Below are 19,883 nucleotides of genomic sequence, written 5' to 3'. Positions count from 1 at the left end.
TTAAATTTTTTTTTATTTTTTTAAAAAACATTTACCCAGCCAATTAACCTACATACCTGTACGTCTATATTTTGTGGTTCCTTTTCAAATAGTGGAAGAGTTTATGAATGTTTACGTCACTAATTGGCTTTCAATAAAATTTGATGGTAATTTGCAGGGATAGATTGCTAAAGTTCCATTGTTCAATCATAAAAAGTAGGGACTGAATCAATGTTGTTTTAAAGAAATATGAATTGTAGAAACAAGGAACTGCAGGTGCTGGTTTACCAAATGGGACAGATTTCTGGAGTAACTCAGCGGGAAGAGTCCCGACCTGAAATGTCACCTATCATGTTCTCCAAAGATGCTGCCTGATCCGCTGAGTTACTCCAGCACTTTGTGTCTTTTCCTGTTCTTTTATTGCAAATAACAAATTAAAATCCATTTTAGAACTAAAATTAAAGAAAACCATCAATACATAGCATGCAATTCATCTGTGGTACCATGAAACAAACCACCTGGAAACCTACAGACACAGAATACATTGGAAATGCATTGCAAGTCAGTCTGCTTATGAAGAGTTAATGCTTCAGAGGTCCAGTCCTTTATCAAAACCAAGAAAATGAAAGATAAGCATATTATTAGAAGCAAATCTGGTGGCGGTGCTGGCTCGAAGGGCCAAATGGCCTATTGTCTATTGTCTATTGTCAAATCAAAGGGAAGGGTGACCAGAAAAGTGAGCAGGTCACATCGGAATGACTGCAGGATCAATAGCTGACCAATTTAATGTGAAGATGAGTGGAAAAGATTAATATTTGAAGCATGTGTGAAACAGATCATCTGAGGCAACTGCCAACCTAATTTTGCATGCTGTTCCACCACGTCCTCCTCTTTTTCCCTGTTACATTGAATTTAAATATTTGTTGAGCTTGCATGCTATGTTCTGATGCATGGCGGAATGCTTGAAATTTTAAATTATCTGCTCATCTGCTTGCGGCACTGTTTGATAACATCAAACTGTAGAAGTGGTGACCTTTGCAGAATCTTGGCTATAGAAAGGTTGAACTAAAAAGACAACAGTGTCAATGACGATTTGTTCTTCCTGCAAATAAACTTACAACTTCCTTTGTTTCCTGTTAAAAGTAATGGTTTGCAGTTTAATGGACAAATAGAGGTATTCTTTAGACTATTATGAATTAGCCAATTTATTTTTTCTACCACTCAGGAGCATTCTGTACAATAATACATCCCCAGTGTAAGGGTTTTGGAGGGAGAGGGTCTACACAATTAACAGGAGCCTCAATTTAGTTTAGAGATATAGCATGGAAACAGGCTCTTTGGCACACCGACGATCACCCATACACTAGTTCTATGTTATCACAGTTCCACATCCTCCACACTAGGGACATTTTTACAGAAGCCAATTAACCTACAAACCTGCACATCTTTGGAGCCATCATTGCATTATTTACCACTTCAGTTGTTAGCACAAAAAATGAAAATGTCTGATCATTTCACAAAGAGGCTTATAAAAGAAGAACGTTTATAAAAATCATGTTCTGATCCCTTGGTACTTTACTTTGGTCAGCAATGAGTAATCAAATTTAATCAGGATGAAGGCCAACCATAACATGAGGATATTTGCTCCCAACATATCCATTCAGGCTACTGGAGGGAATTTTGCACTGCTGACATGTGGTAGTTCACGCTACCATGTTCCTGTCACTTGCTGTAAGCTACACAATAAATTTCTGCAGGTCCTGTGACAGTATTTATCAAAAAAAGATCATCACAAAATGTAAAAATAAAACGGACTGCAAACATATGAGAAGCACAGTTAAGAGGTTCTGCAGCCATCCAACTTGAAACCAGCAATGGATGGAAAATGCAATTATGTGAGAGATGCAAGATTGGATAGTTCATATTACACTTTCTGCCCTTTGAAATATTTTCTAGACAATTTACGTAATGCTCTTAATTTATAGATTACTTTAACAGCTAAAGGTCACAATCAGTACTGCCATGACTGCATATATTGGCTTCATAGACATCCTCAATACATTTTAATAACACAGCCAACTTCTGCCCAATCCCCATTTTAATTGGTTACTCAATTTGTGTCTGTTTTTTCTGAAGGGGTTTAATGAAATACATGATGTTGCAAAACATTTAATTTCTCAAATATACTATTTTACATTTGAACAACTAATGTCCAAAACCAACCCTGATTTACTTTTCATTATAAAAAGGGAAACCAGAAATTAAATTGCAAAATCCTGGAAATAAACAAAGCCATCATTATCTGTAGGACAAGTAATTGGACATAAAGTATTCATTAGAATTAAATTATATGGATCATTCCCTCCTTAAAATATTAATTTATTTCAGTATATTGCAGGATCTTCTTTAATCCAAAGTAAATTTCTTCGTGAATAAAGATGAGAGTTAATGAACACCACCTGCTGCATCCCCACATCGTTGTGGATTTAGTCAAACCATTTTGTTTTCCAAATATTTAACAATATGCCTGTATCCACAAAGGGGTTTCAGCATGCCTGTGAATCCTGTCGAGGTGTTTATTCATGGGTATCGGAAGTGAATAGCAATTCCATAAACAATATTACCAGGAAGCTGCAGCAGTCAATTGCCTCCCTTGTTTGAGCTGCTTGGTTAAAGAGACAGACTGAATTGTTTTCTATTTTTAGAATGGAATCCATTGTGAAACCTTTAAATGGGTTTCCCAATGGGGAAGGAGAAGTTTAGCAGCTGACACGTACATTGCCATTCATTGAAGAGAGGGGACATTAGCAAATTAACAATAGAAAGACAGCATGTGCAAGAATATGCCATTCATGATCGGAAAATGTCACACCATTCACTGTAACAAAAGTATTTCTTTTTGTGAGCAAGAATATATCTGCGAATTGAAACAACAGGAAAAGTTTAAATAAAAGACAAGCTGCATAGTGGACTGTACCATTATGTGCTCAATATTTTTGTTATTTCAGCGTGTATAATACAAGTGTAGAATAGGTTTTACTGATTGGAGCAGGGTGCTAGAATATCTTAAATGTTATTTGAGGACAAAAATCATGCAGTGTAACTTCAATTAATGCTTGAGGGCATGTGCATGAAAACTCTGTGCTGTGTTTATCGTACAGAAGCATTCATTCAACAAAATCAATTCGCTGGAAAGAGTGCAGAGAAGATTTATGAAGAAGTTGCCTGGACTTAAGGGCCAGATCTATATAACAGAATTTTAAGCATTGAAAGCATTAAGTATTTTAAGCAATTAAAAGATACTTGGGCAGGTACATGAATAGGAAAGGTTTGGAGGGATATGGGCCAAATGCAAGCAAATGGGACTAGCTAAGATGGGACATCTTGGTCGGCATGGATGAGATGGGCCGAAGGGCGTATTTCTGTGCTGTATGATTCTGATTATGACTTAGAATTATCTCCAGTGCTGTTGAAATACCATAATACCCTCTCCCATCAATAGTTCAATACAACCATCTATTCCTTTCTCTTCAATTATTTGCATTAAACTGAATGAATGTGTATGGTATCTTTCACATGCACGAGTACATTAATTTGAAATGTAGGCATGTGTTTTGTGGGCAATGTCAGCCAACTTGCACACTGCAAAGTCATGCAAACAGTAAATTTGAAAGGCTGGCCAATTTCAATTTGCCTCTTAACATTTTTCCTGAAAATGATTAATGTTAGTCAGGAAACCCGATACTTAAAGCCAGCAGAATAATGATTTGATTAAATAGCTCAGTAACAATTGTAACACAAATATATGAAACCAGTGGTTACCAAGTGACATAGCATGCTGTCAAAAAGAATAATGGATGAGTGATAATCCTTCACTAGTTTTATTTGGATGGATGGAGTGGGGATGAGGAGGGTGAGGGAGAGGAGGAATGATAGAGGGGGAGAGCACATTCACATCATTTCCTGATGGAGAATACATCAAAATACAAACAATTTAAACCAAAGAATTCCAAGTTTATTTTAAAATCTATTCTTCTTCTTCACTTGCTTTGCTTATTCTAAATGTTTGAATAATTTCCAAATTGAAGTTTAATTGTGGGAAGTTGCAATTTACTTCTGATTTTATCATCCATCATCAATAACTGTTAACATCCAAGTAGAGACACACACAAAAGATTTTGCATCTTATTTGTTTAACCCTAAAATTAACACCTCTTAATTTTTGATACCCTTAAAAATTTCTCCCATTCCTTCCATACAGTTTTGCCACCACTCACTTGCTAAGTCACCCCTTCCACACTTCCACTGCTCTTCACATAAAGTAGACAAGTCTAAACATTTTGTGGGCCTTTCTTTTCAGAATGTAAACTCCTGACTCAGGAATTTATGGCAATCTTGAACTTTACATGGATAGGACAGGTTTGGAGGGATATGGACCAAACGCGGGCAGGTGGGACCAGTGTAGCCGAGACATGTTGGCTGGTGTGGGCGTTGGGCCGAAGGGCCTGTTTCCACACTGTATCAATCTATGACTCTATATCAAAGTTAACATTTGTTACTTGGCAAGCATTTAATTGGTATCTTTCCGGGATTTGCAAAACTAATCTATGCTGGGGAAAGCTTTTATAAGAGCATTTTAATAAGGTCCATGAACAGGCTAAAGGGAAGCTTAAAATGAAAACTGTAGATTGGCAAAATGTTACCTTTCATTATTTAGGGAGACTCTAGGTGGATCCAGGTTGGGATTCTCCATCGATTCCATCTGTGGACACCGCAGGAAGTAGTAAAGTGTGTGCAGGGCGTCGGGAGACCAGGTGACAGGCTGCTGCCTGCCATGACGACATGGACTCATTCCTGGGGACAGGCTGGTTGAGCACTGCAGATGGTGCATGGCTCGAGACACAAGATCACCTGGACAAGAAGCACAATCTGAATAAAATGGTCAGCTGTCAACACATGAGACCGCAAAGGCGAAGGGCATACATTAGAAGCATAACTAATACTTTCTATCTGTAGAAATAAGGCACTACAGATGCGGGTTTACACAAAAGGAAAGTGCTGGAGTAACTCACTAGAGGAGTACAGAATAAGTGATGTTTCGGGTCGGGACCTTTCTTCAGACTAATTGTACGGGAGGGAGAGGAAAGCTGGGAGAGAGAGGCAGGACAAAGCGTTGCAGGCAATAGGTGTACACGAGCGAGGTAGGCTTTTGATAAACCCCCCTCGCCTGTGTTCACCTATTAGCTGCTACACTTTATCCTGCCTCTTCTCTCTCCGTGCTTTCTTCCCCTTTCTTTCTGTACATGCCTATTGTTGACAATGTTCGTTATTTCATTTTTTTTAATGTAAGCAATGGATTTTCTTCATTGGTCAGTTGAAATGGGACAGCCCTTCCCCTTCTGGTCATAACTGGAGAACCTCCTACAATGGTTTTTCACTCTGCCCTGGAGATCACTGCTGGCTGGCGCAGTGGTGCAGCAGTAGAGTTGCTGCCTTAGAACACCTGAGCCTCGGGCTCGATCCCGACTATGGGTGCTGTCTGTACGGAGTTCGCATGTTCTCCCTGTGATCACATGGGTTTTCTCTGGGTGCTCCCGATTCCTCCCACATACTGATGTGCAGGCTTGTAGGTTATTTAGCTTCTGTAAATTGTTCCTATTGTGTAGGATAGAATACATTGGTCGACAGGGATTTGTTGGGCGGAACGGCCTGTTTCTATGCTGTATCTCTAAAGTAAACTATAAACTAAAGCTTCCCAAGAGTTTATCCTGGATATAAAGATACAATATCTATCTCACAACCACCACCTCTTCATCCATGCATCATTTCTATTTTGCCAGACTACTTGGGGGATGTACAGCACAGATTATTTCAAATTAAAGACTTGGAGGATGAAAGACATTGGCCTTGTTCTTTGATTGTATTTCTTCTTTAGTACCAATGCCATATGCCTCCCAGGTCACTGATGAAGACTGATGCAGACTGATTGCCTTTTGGTTTCTTTCTTGTTCCCAAGTGGCCTAACATCTCCGTGTCACAAAAATACTGCTTACTTTGCAATATTATCCTATCTGCCCCATCTCAGACCATCTACTGCTCACACTTTAGCTGGATTCCATTGTTTTCTTGGATGGTCTCCTATCTTCAGTCCTTCATAAACTTCAGATCATCCAAAACACAGGTTGTCTCGCCCTGCATTACCACACTTAACCATCACTCCCATGAATACTGACCAACAGCAGCTACAATTTTGGCCTCCCTCATTGCCACAATCCCCAGGGAATTCCGCAAGCCTTTGTATAGGTCCCACTCTCCGTGCTCACTGTTGGAGGTTAAACCTTTAGCCTCAGGAATTCCCCCGAAACAAGGGCACCCTGATGCAGTAGTTAGATTACTGGGCTGGAATCCAGTTTTGAAGGCCATCGATTCACAAACCTGTGTTTGAATCTCACCAAGGTTGATGGAAATTTAAGTTCAAGTATTTTTTGAAGAATTTTTTTAAAGATTCTGATCTCAGTAATGGAAAGCACAAATCAAATAGGTCAGCATAAAAAGCCATTCAGTTCACTAATGTCCTTCAGGGAGGCAATTTTGTTTTCTTACCCTTTCTGGCTGTTATACAATTCCAATCCCACCAATGTGGTTGAGTGTTAACAGTTCTTCAGTTCAATGACTCTTCGGGATGTAATATACATTGCAATGAGATTCACATCCCATGACTGGATGAATAAATAGCATGGTCAAGACAGAATAGCTCTTCATGCATAGAAATGCAGCCCTGAACCCATGTCCTCCCTTGTAGTTCTGCTGTGGTTATGTTACTGCATCACCCGACACTCCACCTGAAACAAGTCCTGTGTCAACACAGCTTGGGAATTTGCTTCTCTAAAAGAATCATTCAATCGCACAGGGATTCCATTCAGACAGGAGCTGGGTGAGCTTTGGAAAACCTGCATCAGGGTGGTTCTCTTCAATACAAACAGAAAGAAAAAGATTTTTTGTAAAGCAAGATCTCTCAAATTTTAAAGATCTTTAGCCAAGAATCACTATAGGCAACAGTTTTTTCCACTCTTGCTGATTCTGAAACTCAGACCCATAAGGAATCTAAATGCACAGCAGACATTTGGAAGCAATCGATTCTGCACTGTTTTGGTTTGGGTGGTGAAGTAAGGTGATGATATTTCAGTAAATAGTTTTGTGAATAAAAGTAGACAAGTCAAACAAAATAGTTTTTTTTGCTGCTGTGAAATGTTACAGACATTCATTTGTGTCACAAGAGAAAGAGGGAGTGTTAACCAGCACTGGAAAAGTCTTTTGCTAATGTAAGTCGAAAGTAAATGAGGAGACCTCAAGATCCAAGGCCAAGTTGGTGGTTTTCCTGATATTTCAAGAAACGGGTTGATTGGTGGGAATGCACAGCAGTCAGTCATAACTTTGTCTGCCAGCTGTCAATGTTGCTTACTATGGTATCCTTTGTGGGCGCTATTACTTTGTTGAAATTGTACTTCTCCTATGTTAACAATGCTGCAACATTTCTCAGCAACCACTGTACACACCGTCTGAAGCTCATCTACTTTATTTTAAATCCTATAATTGCAGCTCTTTGAATGTTTCTCCCATTTAGCTCGAACAGTTCTGTGCTTGTAATGACCAGTCTGTCTGCAGCTTGGCTGACGGGCTGCCAATAATCATGCTCTTTGTAGGAAGAATTCAGAAACTTTCCCTTCTGGTTTCGAGCTCTGCGTTTGAACAAACAGCCTGGACACGAGGTGTCCTTGTGAAGGCTCAGAGCGATGTAATTAGATTCCAAGCAGCGGGAATCAAAGGTTCCATTTCTCTGGAAAGGTTAGGTTATCAAACTCTGAAGGGAACATTTTTTCAGGTTATTAATGAGTCTAAGTCAAAATCCTAGCCACATAACAAGGGACATCACAAATATTGATAACAGCAAAAGAGAAAACAGCAGAAGAAGAAAAGCAAAGGTAAAGACACTGAAATGACATTGGACCATTTATCTCCATAATAGCATCCTTTGAATCAAGCATCCAAACATATTTTCAATTCACCTGATATAGAATTTTCCTATCATATCGCATTCTTCGAAAAATTTGAAGTCATTCTTTTCCCCCATGCTCCTTTTCATATTTTTCACTTGCCTTTTCTGCTGCACAAAATCACTGCTGTTTAAATTATCCGTGGTATTTAATACTGATAATATCTCAAGTCAAACCATATCTTTCAACTGCAGAGCTCAGGCCTTGCTCAGCTTCCTGGCCATTTATCTCCTTTATTTTTGGGATCATCTTTTTGGCTGTTCTCTGTACACGAAGCTGGCATATTCCATGTGAATTAATAGCCATTTTAACTCCCCTTCCCATACCGACCTTTCTGTCCTTGGCCTTTTACAAGGACAGAGTGAGGCCACGTGCAAACTTGCAAAACAATACCTCATATTCAGCCTGGGTTTTTTACAACCCAGCAGTATGAATATTGAATTCTCCAATTTTGAATAAAAAGCCCCCTTTACCCCCTACATTTTTCTTCCACTACCCCTGTCATCTTGTTCCTTTCTCTTCCACCTTCTGCTCTTTCAACCCCTACTACTCTGAATCCCCCATTTCCCTCTCACCCCCCCCTGCTTTCCCCTCCCTCTGCCCCCTACCAACCATATCCCTCCCTCACTTCTCCACTTATTAAACTTCACTCCTCCTCCGTTCTTCTTAGCTGACACATTTGTCTCCTTTTCACTTTGCCTTGTTCACTTACTCCCATCCCTCACCCAATCACTCCCTCCCTCACCTGTATCCTCCTGTCACTTGCCAGGTCTGCCCCCTCCCTACCCTTTTTCTAGCTTGTTCCCCTCTGCTCCATCAGTCTGCAAAAGTGTCCCATCCCGGAACATTGTCTGTTCACTTCCCTCCACAGATACAGCCTGACCCACTGAGTTCCTCCAGCATCCTTTTTTAGGCTGAGATATCAGCAGTATAGTTTAAAAGATAACTGCTGTAAACATAATGTGAAGGAAGAAACTGCAGATGCTGGTTTAAACCGAAGATAGACACAAAATGCTGGAGTAACCCAAGTCTGAAGAAGGGTCTCGACCCAAAATATCACCCATTCCTTCTCTCAAGAGATGCTGCCTGTCCTGCTGTTATTCCAGCATTTTGTGTCTAACGGTTGTATACATAGCTGTATTCCCAGAGCAAAACTGGTGAGGACCAAAAGCTGTTGTTAAGAATGTATCCCCATTATACTAGGGACACTGGTGAAGGTCCACTCTGGAAATGCAATCTTGCTGAATTTGCTCTCTGGGCCATTTATCTCAGCACTTGAGCAGCCTTCTTCATTGTCTTTGAATCTACATAGTCACGCAGCTCCTGATGCATCACTGCTCCAGTTTGTCATGCTTCCTTTATCATAACAATGACCTCTTACAAATACAGAATTTCTTGTCTCAGAAAGGTTGAGGAGTCGGGACAGTGATGAAGTTGGCAGGGGGAAGGAAGTCAAAGGTTTGGCTGAAAAAATGGCTTGAAGGCAGAAACACAGTGAGACAAATGTGTTCATCAGTGGGTCACTGTTGTCACGTAGATTAGCCTGGCAGTCAATTTGTAAACCAAGTCTCAGACTGTAGTGAGGTGAAGGAGCAGGTAATCTGTTTTTTAGGTGACAGGCAGGGGATGCAATTTGACATTGGGAGAATTCTTTGCTCATCCTTCAAAAAGAATTGTGGAATTCTTTACATCCTTGCGAACCACCAGATGGGGCCTCGGTTTATTGTGTCACGTAAGACGGAGCATCTAAACATCTGGCAATCACTCAGCACTGTAATGAAGTGTGAGAGGATTGGAAATTCACAGATGAGATAATAAATCAAAAATGATACAAAGAAGCAGAGTTTAATGACTGGTCTTTCACCAACCATCATCATCCTCAATGGAGTGAGATGAGGAGGGAGAGGGCTTGTCGTTGTGTTGCCGTTCTCCTTATTCTTTACCTACTTCACTCTACCATAGAAAGTGGCAGCACAATGGAAGTACTGTTACAGTTTTATGAAATAATTTCTCAGTCGAAATCTCATGAGCAGGAAGGGCATATGTGCTTCCTTCAGATCAGTATGGAATCTTGAGGACTCCCAAACCTTGGCCTTAATTCCTTCACCCAGTGTTAGAATCTTTTTCTGCTCCCAAGCTAAATGTAGGACATTTGCATTGAGATAACACAGTGATGTATGGTGCATGTCCTTAAGGTACACGAGCATCAATTGATGCTTGTAATTTACTACAGTTACCATGCTGGTTAAATTAGGACCAATCACAAATACTTCTGCACAGCTGGAACTCAGTGACTGCCAGAGGCCTGGAAGGCATCAGTGACACACAGCTTTGGAAGTAATAGACACCAAAAATAAGAGACCTCCAGCCAAACAGGTATTTAAACAAAGGATACCTTAGTCACCTGTCTCCTTTTAACCATGGACACATATAAATTCTATTGGCTCAAATATCAATTCGCTAATCAATAGCAATGATTTGTAATTAAATGAACACTGAACAAAGAACCTCAAAAGATTGAAAAGAGAAGAAATGAATTTAATTCCAGCTGGGTTTTATTCCCAATGTTAATCTGTCCATTGTCCATGGAATGGAGCCAGGGAATTATGGAAGCCACCAGACTAATTTATTCTGGAAAACCAGGATTAACATTTCAGGTTGATTGTTTAATCAGTTGCGATTCTTTTTTAAATGATTCCAATTTTCCCAGGTTTGGTGAAGGGCTATTGCACTGAAATGTTAACTCTGCTTCTCTTTCCATGGATACTTCCTGGCATGCTGCAATATCCCAGCATATTCATTTTTTTAAATTTCAGATATTCAGCAGCAACAATATTTTGCTCTTTGTTCTGAGGTATGATCATTTACGGTGGTCAGATGTTGGGACTTTTCTTGGTGGGACGGGCTTGGCCTTTCCTTTAGTGACATCAGATCTGGTGTGCCCATTTGGAAAAGGATTTCAACATTGATAAAATCTCCTTGTTATTGTGCAATAGATTATACTCTGTGTCCTGTGATATAATGCATTCAATGCTGAGACCTCATCACAAGGTATAATATTAATCAAAAGAGGAGACAGACAGTTTGGGGGATCATAGAAGCCATCTTACTCCCTGACCAGCTCTGAACACTGATGTAATGAACCAGATTTGATTATGAGGCGTGAGGAAAAGGAACATCTAGGAGGTAGTGACTATAACATGATAAAATGCAACCTGTAGTTTGAGAGGGAGGAGATGAAATCAGATGTGTCGGTATTACTGTTGAGTAAAGGTAACTGCAGAGGCATGAGGGAGGAACTGGCTAAAGTTGATTGGAAAGTGACTCTCGCAGGAATGACGGTGGAGTAGCAATGACAGAGGTTTGTGGGAGTAATTGGGAAGACGCAGGATCTTTTCATCCCAAAGAGGAAGAAAGATTCTGAGGGAAGAATGAGGCGAGCGTGGCTAGGAAAGGAAGTCAAAGACAGCATAAAAGTAAAAGAGAAGGCATGTAATATTGCAAAGGATAGCAGAAAGCTAGAGGATTGGGAAGCTTAAAAAAAAGAGGAAGCAGAGTCTGCAGAAGGACTTGGATAGGTTGGGAGAGTGGGCAAAGAAGTGGCAGATGGAATACAGCATAGCAAAGTATCTGGTCGTATACTGTGGTAGAAGGAATAAAGGCATAGACTCTTTTCTAAATGAGGAGAGGATTCAGAAATCAGAAGTGCAAAGGGACTTGGGAGAGCTGGTGCAGGATTTCCAGAAGGTTATTTTTTAGGTTGAACAGTAGTAAGGAAGGCAAATGCAATGTTATTCTTTATTTTGAAAGGATTAGAATATAAAAGCAAGGAATGTAATGCTGAGGCTTTATAAGGCACTGGGCAACCCACATTTTTGGAGTAGTGTGAGCAGAATTTGGCCCCCTACCTTAGGAAGGATGTGGAGCGTTGGAGAGTGTCCAGAGGAGTTTTACGAGAATGATCTGGGGATAATTGGGTTAGTGTATGATGAGCGTTTGACGGCTCGAGGCCTCTACTCGCTGGAGTTTAGAAGGATGAGGGGGGACCTCATTGAAACTTACAGAATAATGAAAGGCCTGGATAGAGTGGATGTGGAGAGGATGTTTCAACTCCATCCTCTGAGAGTCTAGGATGAGATGGCACAACCGCAGAATAAAAGGACGTGCTTTTAAAAAAGGAGAGGTGGAGGAATTTCTTTAGCCAGAGGGTTGTGAATCTGTGGAATTCATCGCCACAGATGGCTGTGGAGGCTTAAGCAATTTATATATTTAAGGCGGAGATTGACATGTTCTTGATAGGTAAGGGGTTTTCAAAGGTTACGGGGAGAGGGGGTTGAAAGGGAAAGATCAGCCATGACTGAATGGCGGAATAGATTGAATGGGCTGAATGGCCTAATTCTGCTCCTATGACTTATGAATTTATAGGAAGAGTGTTCCCCTGAGGAATGCAGTTAGCACCACGACTAGTGCACAAAGGATGGCTCATGTACATGTCGAGGGAGGCACAGATGTCATGTGAACTATAGGTATCGAGGATTCTACAGCCACAGGCATAAATGGGTGTTTCTGCACTCGCAGATATGATTCTAGGGAGGAATGTTGCTTCACTGGTGCCAATGTCAAGGACATTATAGAGTAGCTGTACCACATTCTGGAGAACAAGAGTAACTTATTTCAGCACCAACATGCAAAGTATCAACATCCTAAAGGCAGTTCAGAAGTGGTCAGGAAAGAAATTTAAAACGCATGATCTCAAAGATAATAGTCTTCAGATTAGCTCTGATGCTGTGCACCAGCGAGTACAAGGCAAGAGGGTAATGCACTATTGTGTCTGCTTCCACCACAAACCTGCGCTGCAGGGGGTTGGTGGAAGAAGACACGATAGTGATGTTAAGAGGCATATAAACTCGGGGAATGGAGGGTAATGGGTGATGTGCATGCAGATGGGGTTGGTTTAATTTGGCATAATGCTTGGCACAGCCAACATTATGTTTTATGTTCTAATGTGTGGCGGTGGCGGTGATGCAGGAGGGGAGGACGTTAAATTCCTGATGCTTTGGGATCAATCTGGGAAGGGTAGGACTTGCACTGGCACCTCCACAGGGCAGGAACCACACCCTAGCAGGCCCTATACCAAACTCTACCTCTGCTACATTGACGACTGCATCAGTGCTACCTCCTGCACCCATGCAGAACTCCTCGGCCCTCCTCGGTATCCCACGGTGTCTCCTCGGTATCCCACAGCTCCGCCCTTGCTCCCCCTCGTCGCAACAGAGACAGAGTCCCCCTAGTCCTTACCTTCCACCTCATCAGCCAGTGTATGCCTGGAACATAGATTGTTCAACGTACCCTCAAAGAGGCAGGCATAGCTGGGGCCCATGCGGGTGCTCATAGTTACGTCTTGGACTTGGAGGAAGTGTGACGAGTCAAAGGAGAAGTTGTTGAGGGTGAGGACCAGCTCCGCTAGGCGGAGTAGAGTGTTAGTAGAGGGAAATTGGATGGTTCTGCGTTTGAGGAAGAAACGGAGGGCTTTAAGGCCTTCCTGGTGGGGGATGGAGATGTAGAGTGACTGAACGTCCATAGTAAAGATGAGGTAGTGGGGGCTTGGAAAGCAGAAGTCATTAATGAGACGAAGGGCATGTGAGGTATCTTGGACATAGGTTGGGAGAGATTGGACAAGGGGGGATAGGATGGAGTCGAGGTACGTGGAAATCATTTCCATGGGACAGGAGCAGGAAGAAACAATGGGTCTGCCAGGGCAGTTGTGTTTGTGGATTTTGAAGAGAAGGTAAAAACGAGCTGTGCAGGGCTGGGAAACGATAAGGTTGGAGCCTGTGGAAGGTAGACAGCCAGAAGTGATGACATCAGTAATGGTGTTTGGGTTAAGGCCTGGTTTCCTTTATCATCATTACTTTTTTGCTTTTCTTTCATTCATTGTTCTTTACCTCTTCACATCACTGTCTATATCTCTCGTTTCCCTTATCCCTAACCAGACTGAAGAAGGGTCTCGACCTGAAACGTCACACATTCCTTCTCTCCAGTGATGCTGCCTGTCCTGCTGAGTTACTCCAGCTTTTTGTGTCTAACTTATTAAATATCTTTTTTTGAACTGAGAGGGGAAACTGGAGCACCCAGAGGAAGCCTACATTGTAACAACAAAAACACACAAACTCCACAGGGAGCACCAAGGTCAGTATCGAACTTAGATCGCTGGAGCTGTGAGGCATCAGCTCTACTAGCTGCACCACTGTGCTTTCCATGGTCCTATGACTATATTATTGAATATATCATCGTGGAAAAGACTTGAGTGGTCATGTGGGCTGTTCCTGCTCCTACTTCCAGTAACATTCATGTCATTATAAAATACTGCATCCTTTTTGTTACTGGGAGCAATGCCACAGGGGAACTGGCAGCGTCAAAAAACAAAGCAAGACTCTGAAAGATTGCCAGGGAATGAATTCTTTGCCGCAACTCCCCATATTCTGAATGTAAGATTTGAATCGGAAGTGGGAGGAAATTATAAAACAGGATGCAAGTACATTCCCAAAGGGAGGGAGACAAAAATCACTCACAATTCCTCCTTATCCCTCATGAGAGAAAGAGAGAAACACTAAAAAGAGCAATTAACTCACTCAGCTCCGAAATGCTCCCAACACACGTTGCCAGTAGTGACTGCTCCAGGGTCCGGAGTTCCAACTGAGCATAAGCGTCAGCCCGCCCATCCTTGGTTGATGGTCCATTGTTGTACAAGCTAAAGTGGGCCGGCAGAGAAAGCACACCTGTAAAACAACAGGAGTCACATCAACAACTGGTAAAGTGCATTCATGATCATTTCATAGAATCATAGAGTCACACAACACGGAAACAAGTCCTTCATCCCAACTTGTTCATGCTGACCAACATTCCCATCTAAGCTCACGCAATGTGACTGTGTTTGACCATATCCTTCTAAATCTTTCCTATCCAGGTACCTGTCCAAATGTCTTTTAAGTGCTGTTATTGGACCTGCTTCAACCATTTCCTCTGGCTTTGTAATCAAGATCATGTTTTTAAAAGAAGCCTCTGCCTTACAGTGACATCACCTGTTATTTAAAGCAATTCTGTCCGTGTCACTTCCTGTGGCAGGCAGGACATTTTTGTAGTGAAACATTTAGAGCCTCAGGGTACGACCTTCCTGTTGACATCACTTGTTCACACAAAGAGTTCCCTACCACAGTAGCACTTGGTCAACGTTGTACTGTTGACCTTGCAAGGTACAACCACCAATACTTTATTTAAGGAATAAATAAACAAGAAATAAATATAGCAAATGTCTACTTAACATTTGCTATATTCATCCATCGGATTTTCAATCAAATTCTGATTGTTGTTTAACATAATGTTGAAAACTTGTAAATAATGCTGAACCAGGTAACAGGATGCCATGTGTATCTGGTATATTGCTTCATGCCGGCAATAGCATCAACAGTGGTATATTTTCTCCCTAGTGCTTTCTGTTTTCCCATCCTTCTCCACTTATAAGTATGGAGGAAAGTCAGTTGGATTCACCAAGTTGTAGATTTCCATCAATAGCTTGGATTTTTCATGGCGTCATCAGGCTGTATTGACTTTTTTCAAGTATCTATCCAGTTGCAAATAAAAGGAGAAACGGCTTCACCCCCGGCACTAAGTCCAAGTTGCATCACCAATAGCGAGTTGTGGTATCGAGACCATCTGCCTCAACCATGCAACTCTAATACATGCTTTGGACTTTAGATGCCGAGTTCTCAAGGTCCCAGAGTGTAGAATACAAATGGCAATAGAATAATGAAAACCTGGGGATATCAGGTTTGGATGGAATCAGTCGTGATGCCAGTGATTAAAACTGAACTGGTAGGTAACTACATACAATATTGAAGAATTTTTATCCCCTCACAATTTCCCTCTGCTGCCATTGAGTTTCTCCAGAGGTTTGTGCCAATTGATCTAAAGATTTGTTCCACAGATCATTTACCAGCTACAGAAATGGGTCATGGGGCCAACTACATGATGCCAGGCAAGTGATGCCAATCCGCAGGTTTACAAAGGTATCTGTGGCTAGACCTCGCATTAGCAGACAACCTGCATACAACTCGTCCCAAAACAAGCTGAGGCAGCAAACCAATGGCATCCATAAAATGTCTCAGTACCTCATGAACCACAAAGTTAGATCCCTCAGAAGTTTTCCAATCACACATTACATTGTGAGTGATTCAGTGTTAAAGGCAACTTGCAAGATGATCGGTGGTCACTTTACCATTTGGCTCTGCGGGCCAGAGCCAAAAATAACTAATGCCCTAACACACTGGCCTGGCATCGATTGAAAAAGAGCACCTTCACAGCATGTGGGTCAGTAGAGAACTACGTGCAGAGCTGCAGCTGGCATGCAGAACAGGGCTGAGAAATCTATTCACGCTTCCCTCCCAACAGGCAGAAAGCAGTGCAGTACTGGGGGTAGCAGTAGCACTGGGAGCCACCCTCCTTGCAAGCTTAACTTTGTTTCTCAACAACCAGTCACTAAATTTCCATTTGATTCTAGGGTATTCAAATCTACTGGCAGAACTAGTTTGCACCTTCAGCCCTTCTGTTTACGCTTTCACAAATGACCAGATATTGATTGATATGTAAATTATATTGGAACTGACAGTGAAGTGAACTCTACAGCAGCTCTATAAAATTGTGCAGACAATTTTATTTCAGTGACAAATATTCCTGCTCGACCATTATGCTAGTTGAGTTAATTTTGAATTGAACTTAACTTTGTGGCAATGAAACAACAAGGTTTTTGCATTCAAATCTGAGCAGGAATAAAATCTGGACATGTGGTAAAAATATGAGCATACAACGCCAAGAGGTAGGATGTGCAAGATATTCAATAACACTAAATTGATGATTGAAGTTTGAAAGGCAATTTTTCTTGTTTCTGCCTCTACTAATCTTCTATGTATTTTTAAGCAGCTCTAGCAAAAAAAAACACATTTGCTTTGACTTGTTGGTCTATATGTTACAACCAACCAGGTGTTGTGGTTTTCAGTTTGTAAGTTTGAAGGTAGCCACATAAACAGAGGCCCTTTCATAAGAATATAAAGTCATTGCTTCGTGACTTAAAGCCATGGAATCCTTTGCAATATGGACTCACTGCCAGTTTCATAAATTGGGAAGGAATGCAGCGATCTTTTCTGTGAGCGTGATGTTTTAAGAGATCCATCTGTTACGAATTATCAAATACAGCTGAAGAGATGGCACATTTCAGAAGTTCAGTTCAGCAATAAACATTCTACAGCGAAAAACAGTGGTTGGGATGGCTTATTCAGTGCCATTGACGATTTTCAAAGAGAAATTTGAAAAGAGAAGCCAAAACTACGACAGGAGAATTAGACGTTAAACAGATCCAAGTTTGTCTCTTGCCATTATCTACATAAAGCCATAATCCAGAACTAATCGCACAATAATTGTTATCAAATCCAACTATTTCACTTCAGGTTTTATTGAATTGAAAAATAGGAAAATTGTAAATACAATCAGCTATCAGTGCAATTAATTTACTCTTGGAGTAATAAACATTTAGATTAACTATTAGCTAACAAATATAACTACTGAATAACACAAATGCGATTATCAAAATACAGTACTCAAAAGAAGCAGTGTGATGCTGATCACAATATACTTCAAGGATACTAACCCGTTATCAGAGGTTGGAACATAAGTCCACGGAGTGCCTGCCACATGCAGACTGTACAACACAACGGTGCTCAGGGCCTCTACCCTGACCAACCACAATTGAACTTATGTTCTTGATTCCATCCTCTTAACCCCTTCTCTAAACTGATTGACTTCGATCCATCCCACTCCACCTACATGAGAAACCGATCCATTTCACCACACTCCTGAGTAATCGATCCCCCCTTCTCTACCTTCCCAACTAACGCCCCTTATCCATCCTTTCCTCACATTCCCAACTTCTGGTCACCAATCCATCCCCTCTCCAACTCTCCTGCTAAATACCATTCTCTGATTCATCTTTCCCACATTCCTAACCACAAAACCCTGATCAATTCCCCCACACGCCCACCTGTTTGTCCTCATAAGGTCCACCCTACAACTAACCATTCACGTAATCTGCTTCTTGAATGGCGTTGCCTATCTGTATTCCGACAGGACCCCTTGCCCCGTCCTGCACCTTTGATCTTTGGTCCTCCACTAAAAACTTTATCAGAGTCCTCGGGATTGAACGGATCCTTGGTGTCCACATGCTGCACCCACCAAGCATTCACATTGGGTGCCTCATACTTTCTCTTTACTTTTACTTTAGAGATACAGCGCGGAAACAGGCCCTTTGGCTCACCGAGTCCGCACAGGCCAGTGATCAGGCATTTTGGTAATAAATTTACAATTAACCTAACAACCTGCATCTCTTTGGAGTGTGGGAGGAAACCAGAACACCCGGAGAAAACCCATGTGGTCACAGAGAGAACGTACAAACTCCGTACAGACAGCACCCGTAGTCAGGATCAAACCCAGGTCTCTGGTGTTGTAAGGCAGCAGCTCTACAGCTATGCCACTGTGCCACCCAAACACCTCTCGTCCTATTTAAATATGTCTTTTTTTTTAACAACCTAGGATGTTCCTGTGAGGAGAAATGGTGCTTATTAATCAGAGGAATTTAGAAGGAATGTGCTGAAAGCCATCTCCAACAGCTGCCTTTAATATTATATGAGTGCATATAACTGCGTACATCAATCCTCCATAATAAGGATTAAAAAAAAAAAACCTCCAAAATACTTCCTGCATTAATAGGCCCTACACTATGGTTAATTATAGGTCCACTCAAAGGGTTTATAACAGGAAGGGATAACCCATCTTATTTTGCAGAGAGCTTAAAGATCTACATGATAAACAGAGTTCAATTGCAGTAATTGTCTCAGTAGAATGCAACATGACGTTGTATCAATGTACCAGGGACATGGCTTGTAGCCCAGAAGATATTGTGTCATACATCATCGTTTGGAGTAATTGTCGTGCTACCAGCCCTACTTTTCTGTTTCAGTTGAAAAACAGTAAAGCCTTTCCACAGACTGTAACATGCACCAATGTCCCAAAGATTCAATGGAAATAGCTTATATTTTAGTGTCCTGACAAACTTCATTGGATTTGAAAGATGACATGAGTGAAATTCTGCACACTGAGCCTCTGCACTTTTCAGGAAGAAAGTTGGCAACAAAACAGACATTACCCTCAAGTCAATTTCAAACAGCATAGCTAGGAAGTTCATCAGCAACGAAATGGAGCCAGCAAAGTGCACAATGATTGATTGCACTGAGTAATCTCAATCTGATTGAGATTAACAACTCCAATGAAATACTCTCAATATTATTGGGGTGGGAGTGGCTGTGGGGGAAAGAAGTGCAGTGGGAGGAAGCATTGAGGAAATCGATTAGGTAAGTAACCATGGAGAGGAGAAATCAGGGTTCCATTGGAATTTAGAGGTTTAATCGACTGACCAGAGTTTAGGAATGGAGCGATGGTAGGGTGAACAGTAGGAGGAGGAGGGAATGGGTGGGAGGAGGGAATGGTTTGGAGGAGGGAATGGGTGGGAGGAGGGAGCAGGCCCTCGGAGTTTGATGAGCTGATTTGAAGAGTGGTGGTTAAGAGGGAATTTAGATCGGGAGATGCCACCTGGACTAATTGCAGCATTGCTCGAGCAGAAAGTAAGGAGATTACAATTGAGTTCAGGATCTCGGTGGGTCACAGGGTCTTGACCCTGAGCTTCGGTGGGAGGTGCTTGTTGGGTGAGATAGGTATGCATGAATTCAGAACCTTAGGGCAGAAGAT

At 41.5% G+C, this 19,883-nt stretch overlaps 1 protein-coding gene across 1 annotated transcript in view; it reads right to left on the bottom strand.

Moving 5' to 3' along the window:
- abtb2b (ankyrin repeat and BTB (POZ) domain containing 2b) overlaps positions 1-19,883 on the bottom strand; it is a 179,772-nt gene that overhangs the window by 39,873 nt on the left and 120,016 nt on the right. Inside the window, exons 3-4 of the mRNA XM_078415309.1 lie at positions 14,666-14,812; positions 4,683-4,890 (exon numbers count right to left, since the gene is read on the bottom strand). Of these exons, the coding sequence (XP_078271435.1) occupies positions 4,683-4,890; positions 14,666-14,812 (355 nt within the window). The remainder of the gene's footprint in view (positions 1-4,682; positions 4,891-14,665; positions 14,813-19,883) is intronic.

The sequence above is a fragment of the Rhinoraja longicauda genome, chromosome 18, assembly GCF_053455715.1.
Source record: "Rhinoraja longicauda isolate Sanriku21f chromosome 18, sRhiLon1.1, whole genome shotgun sequence".
Taxonomy (NCBI): domain Eukaryota; kingdom Metazoa; phylum Chordata; class Chondrichthyes; order Rajiformes; family Arhynchobatidae; genus Rhinoraja; species Rhinoraja longicauda.
Note: the sequence above shows the minus strand (reverse complement) of the source record. Positions and strands in the feature narration are given on the sequence as shown.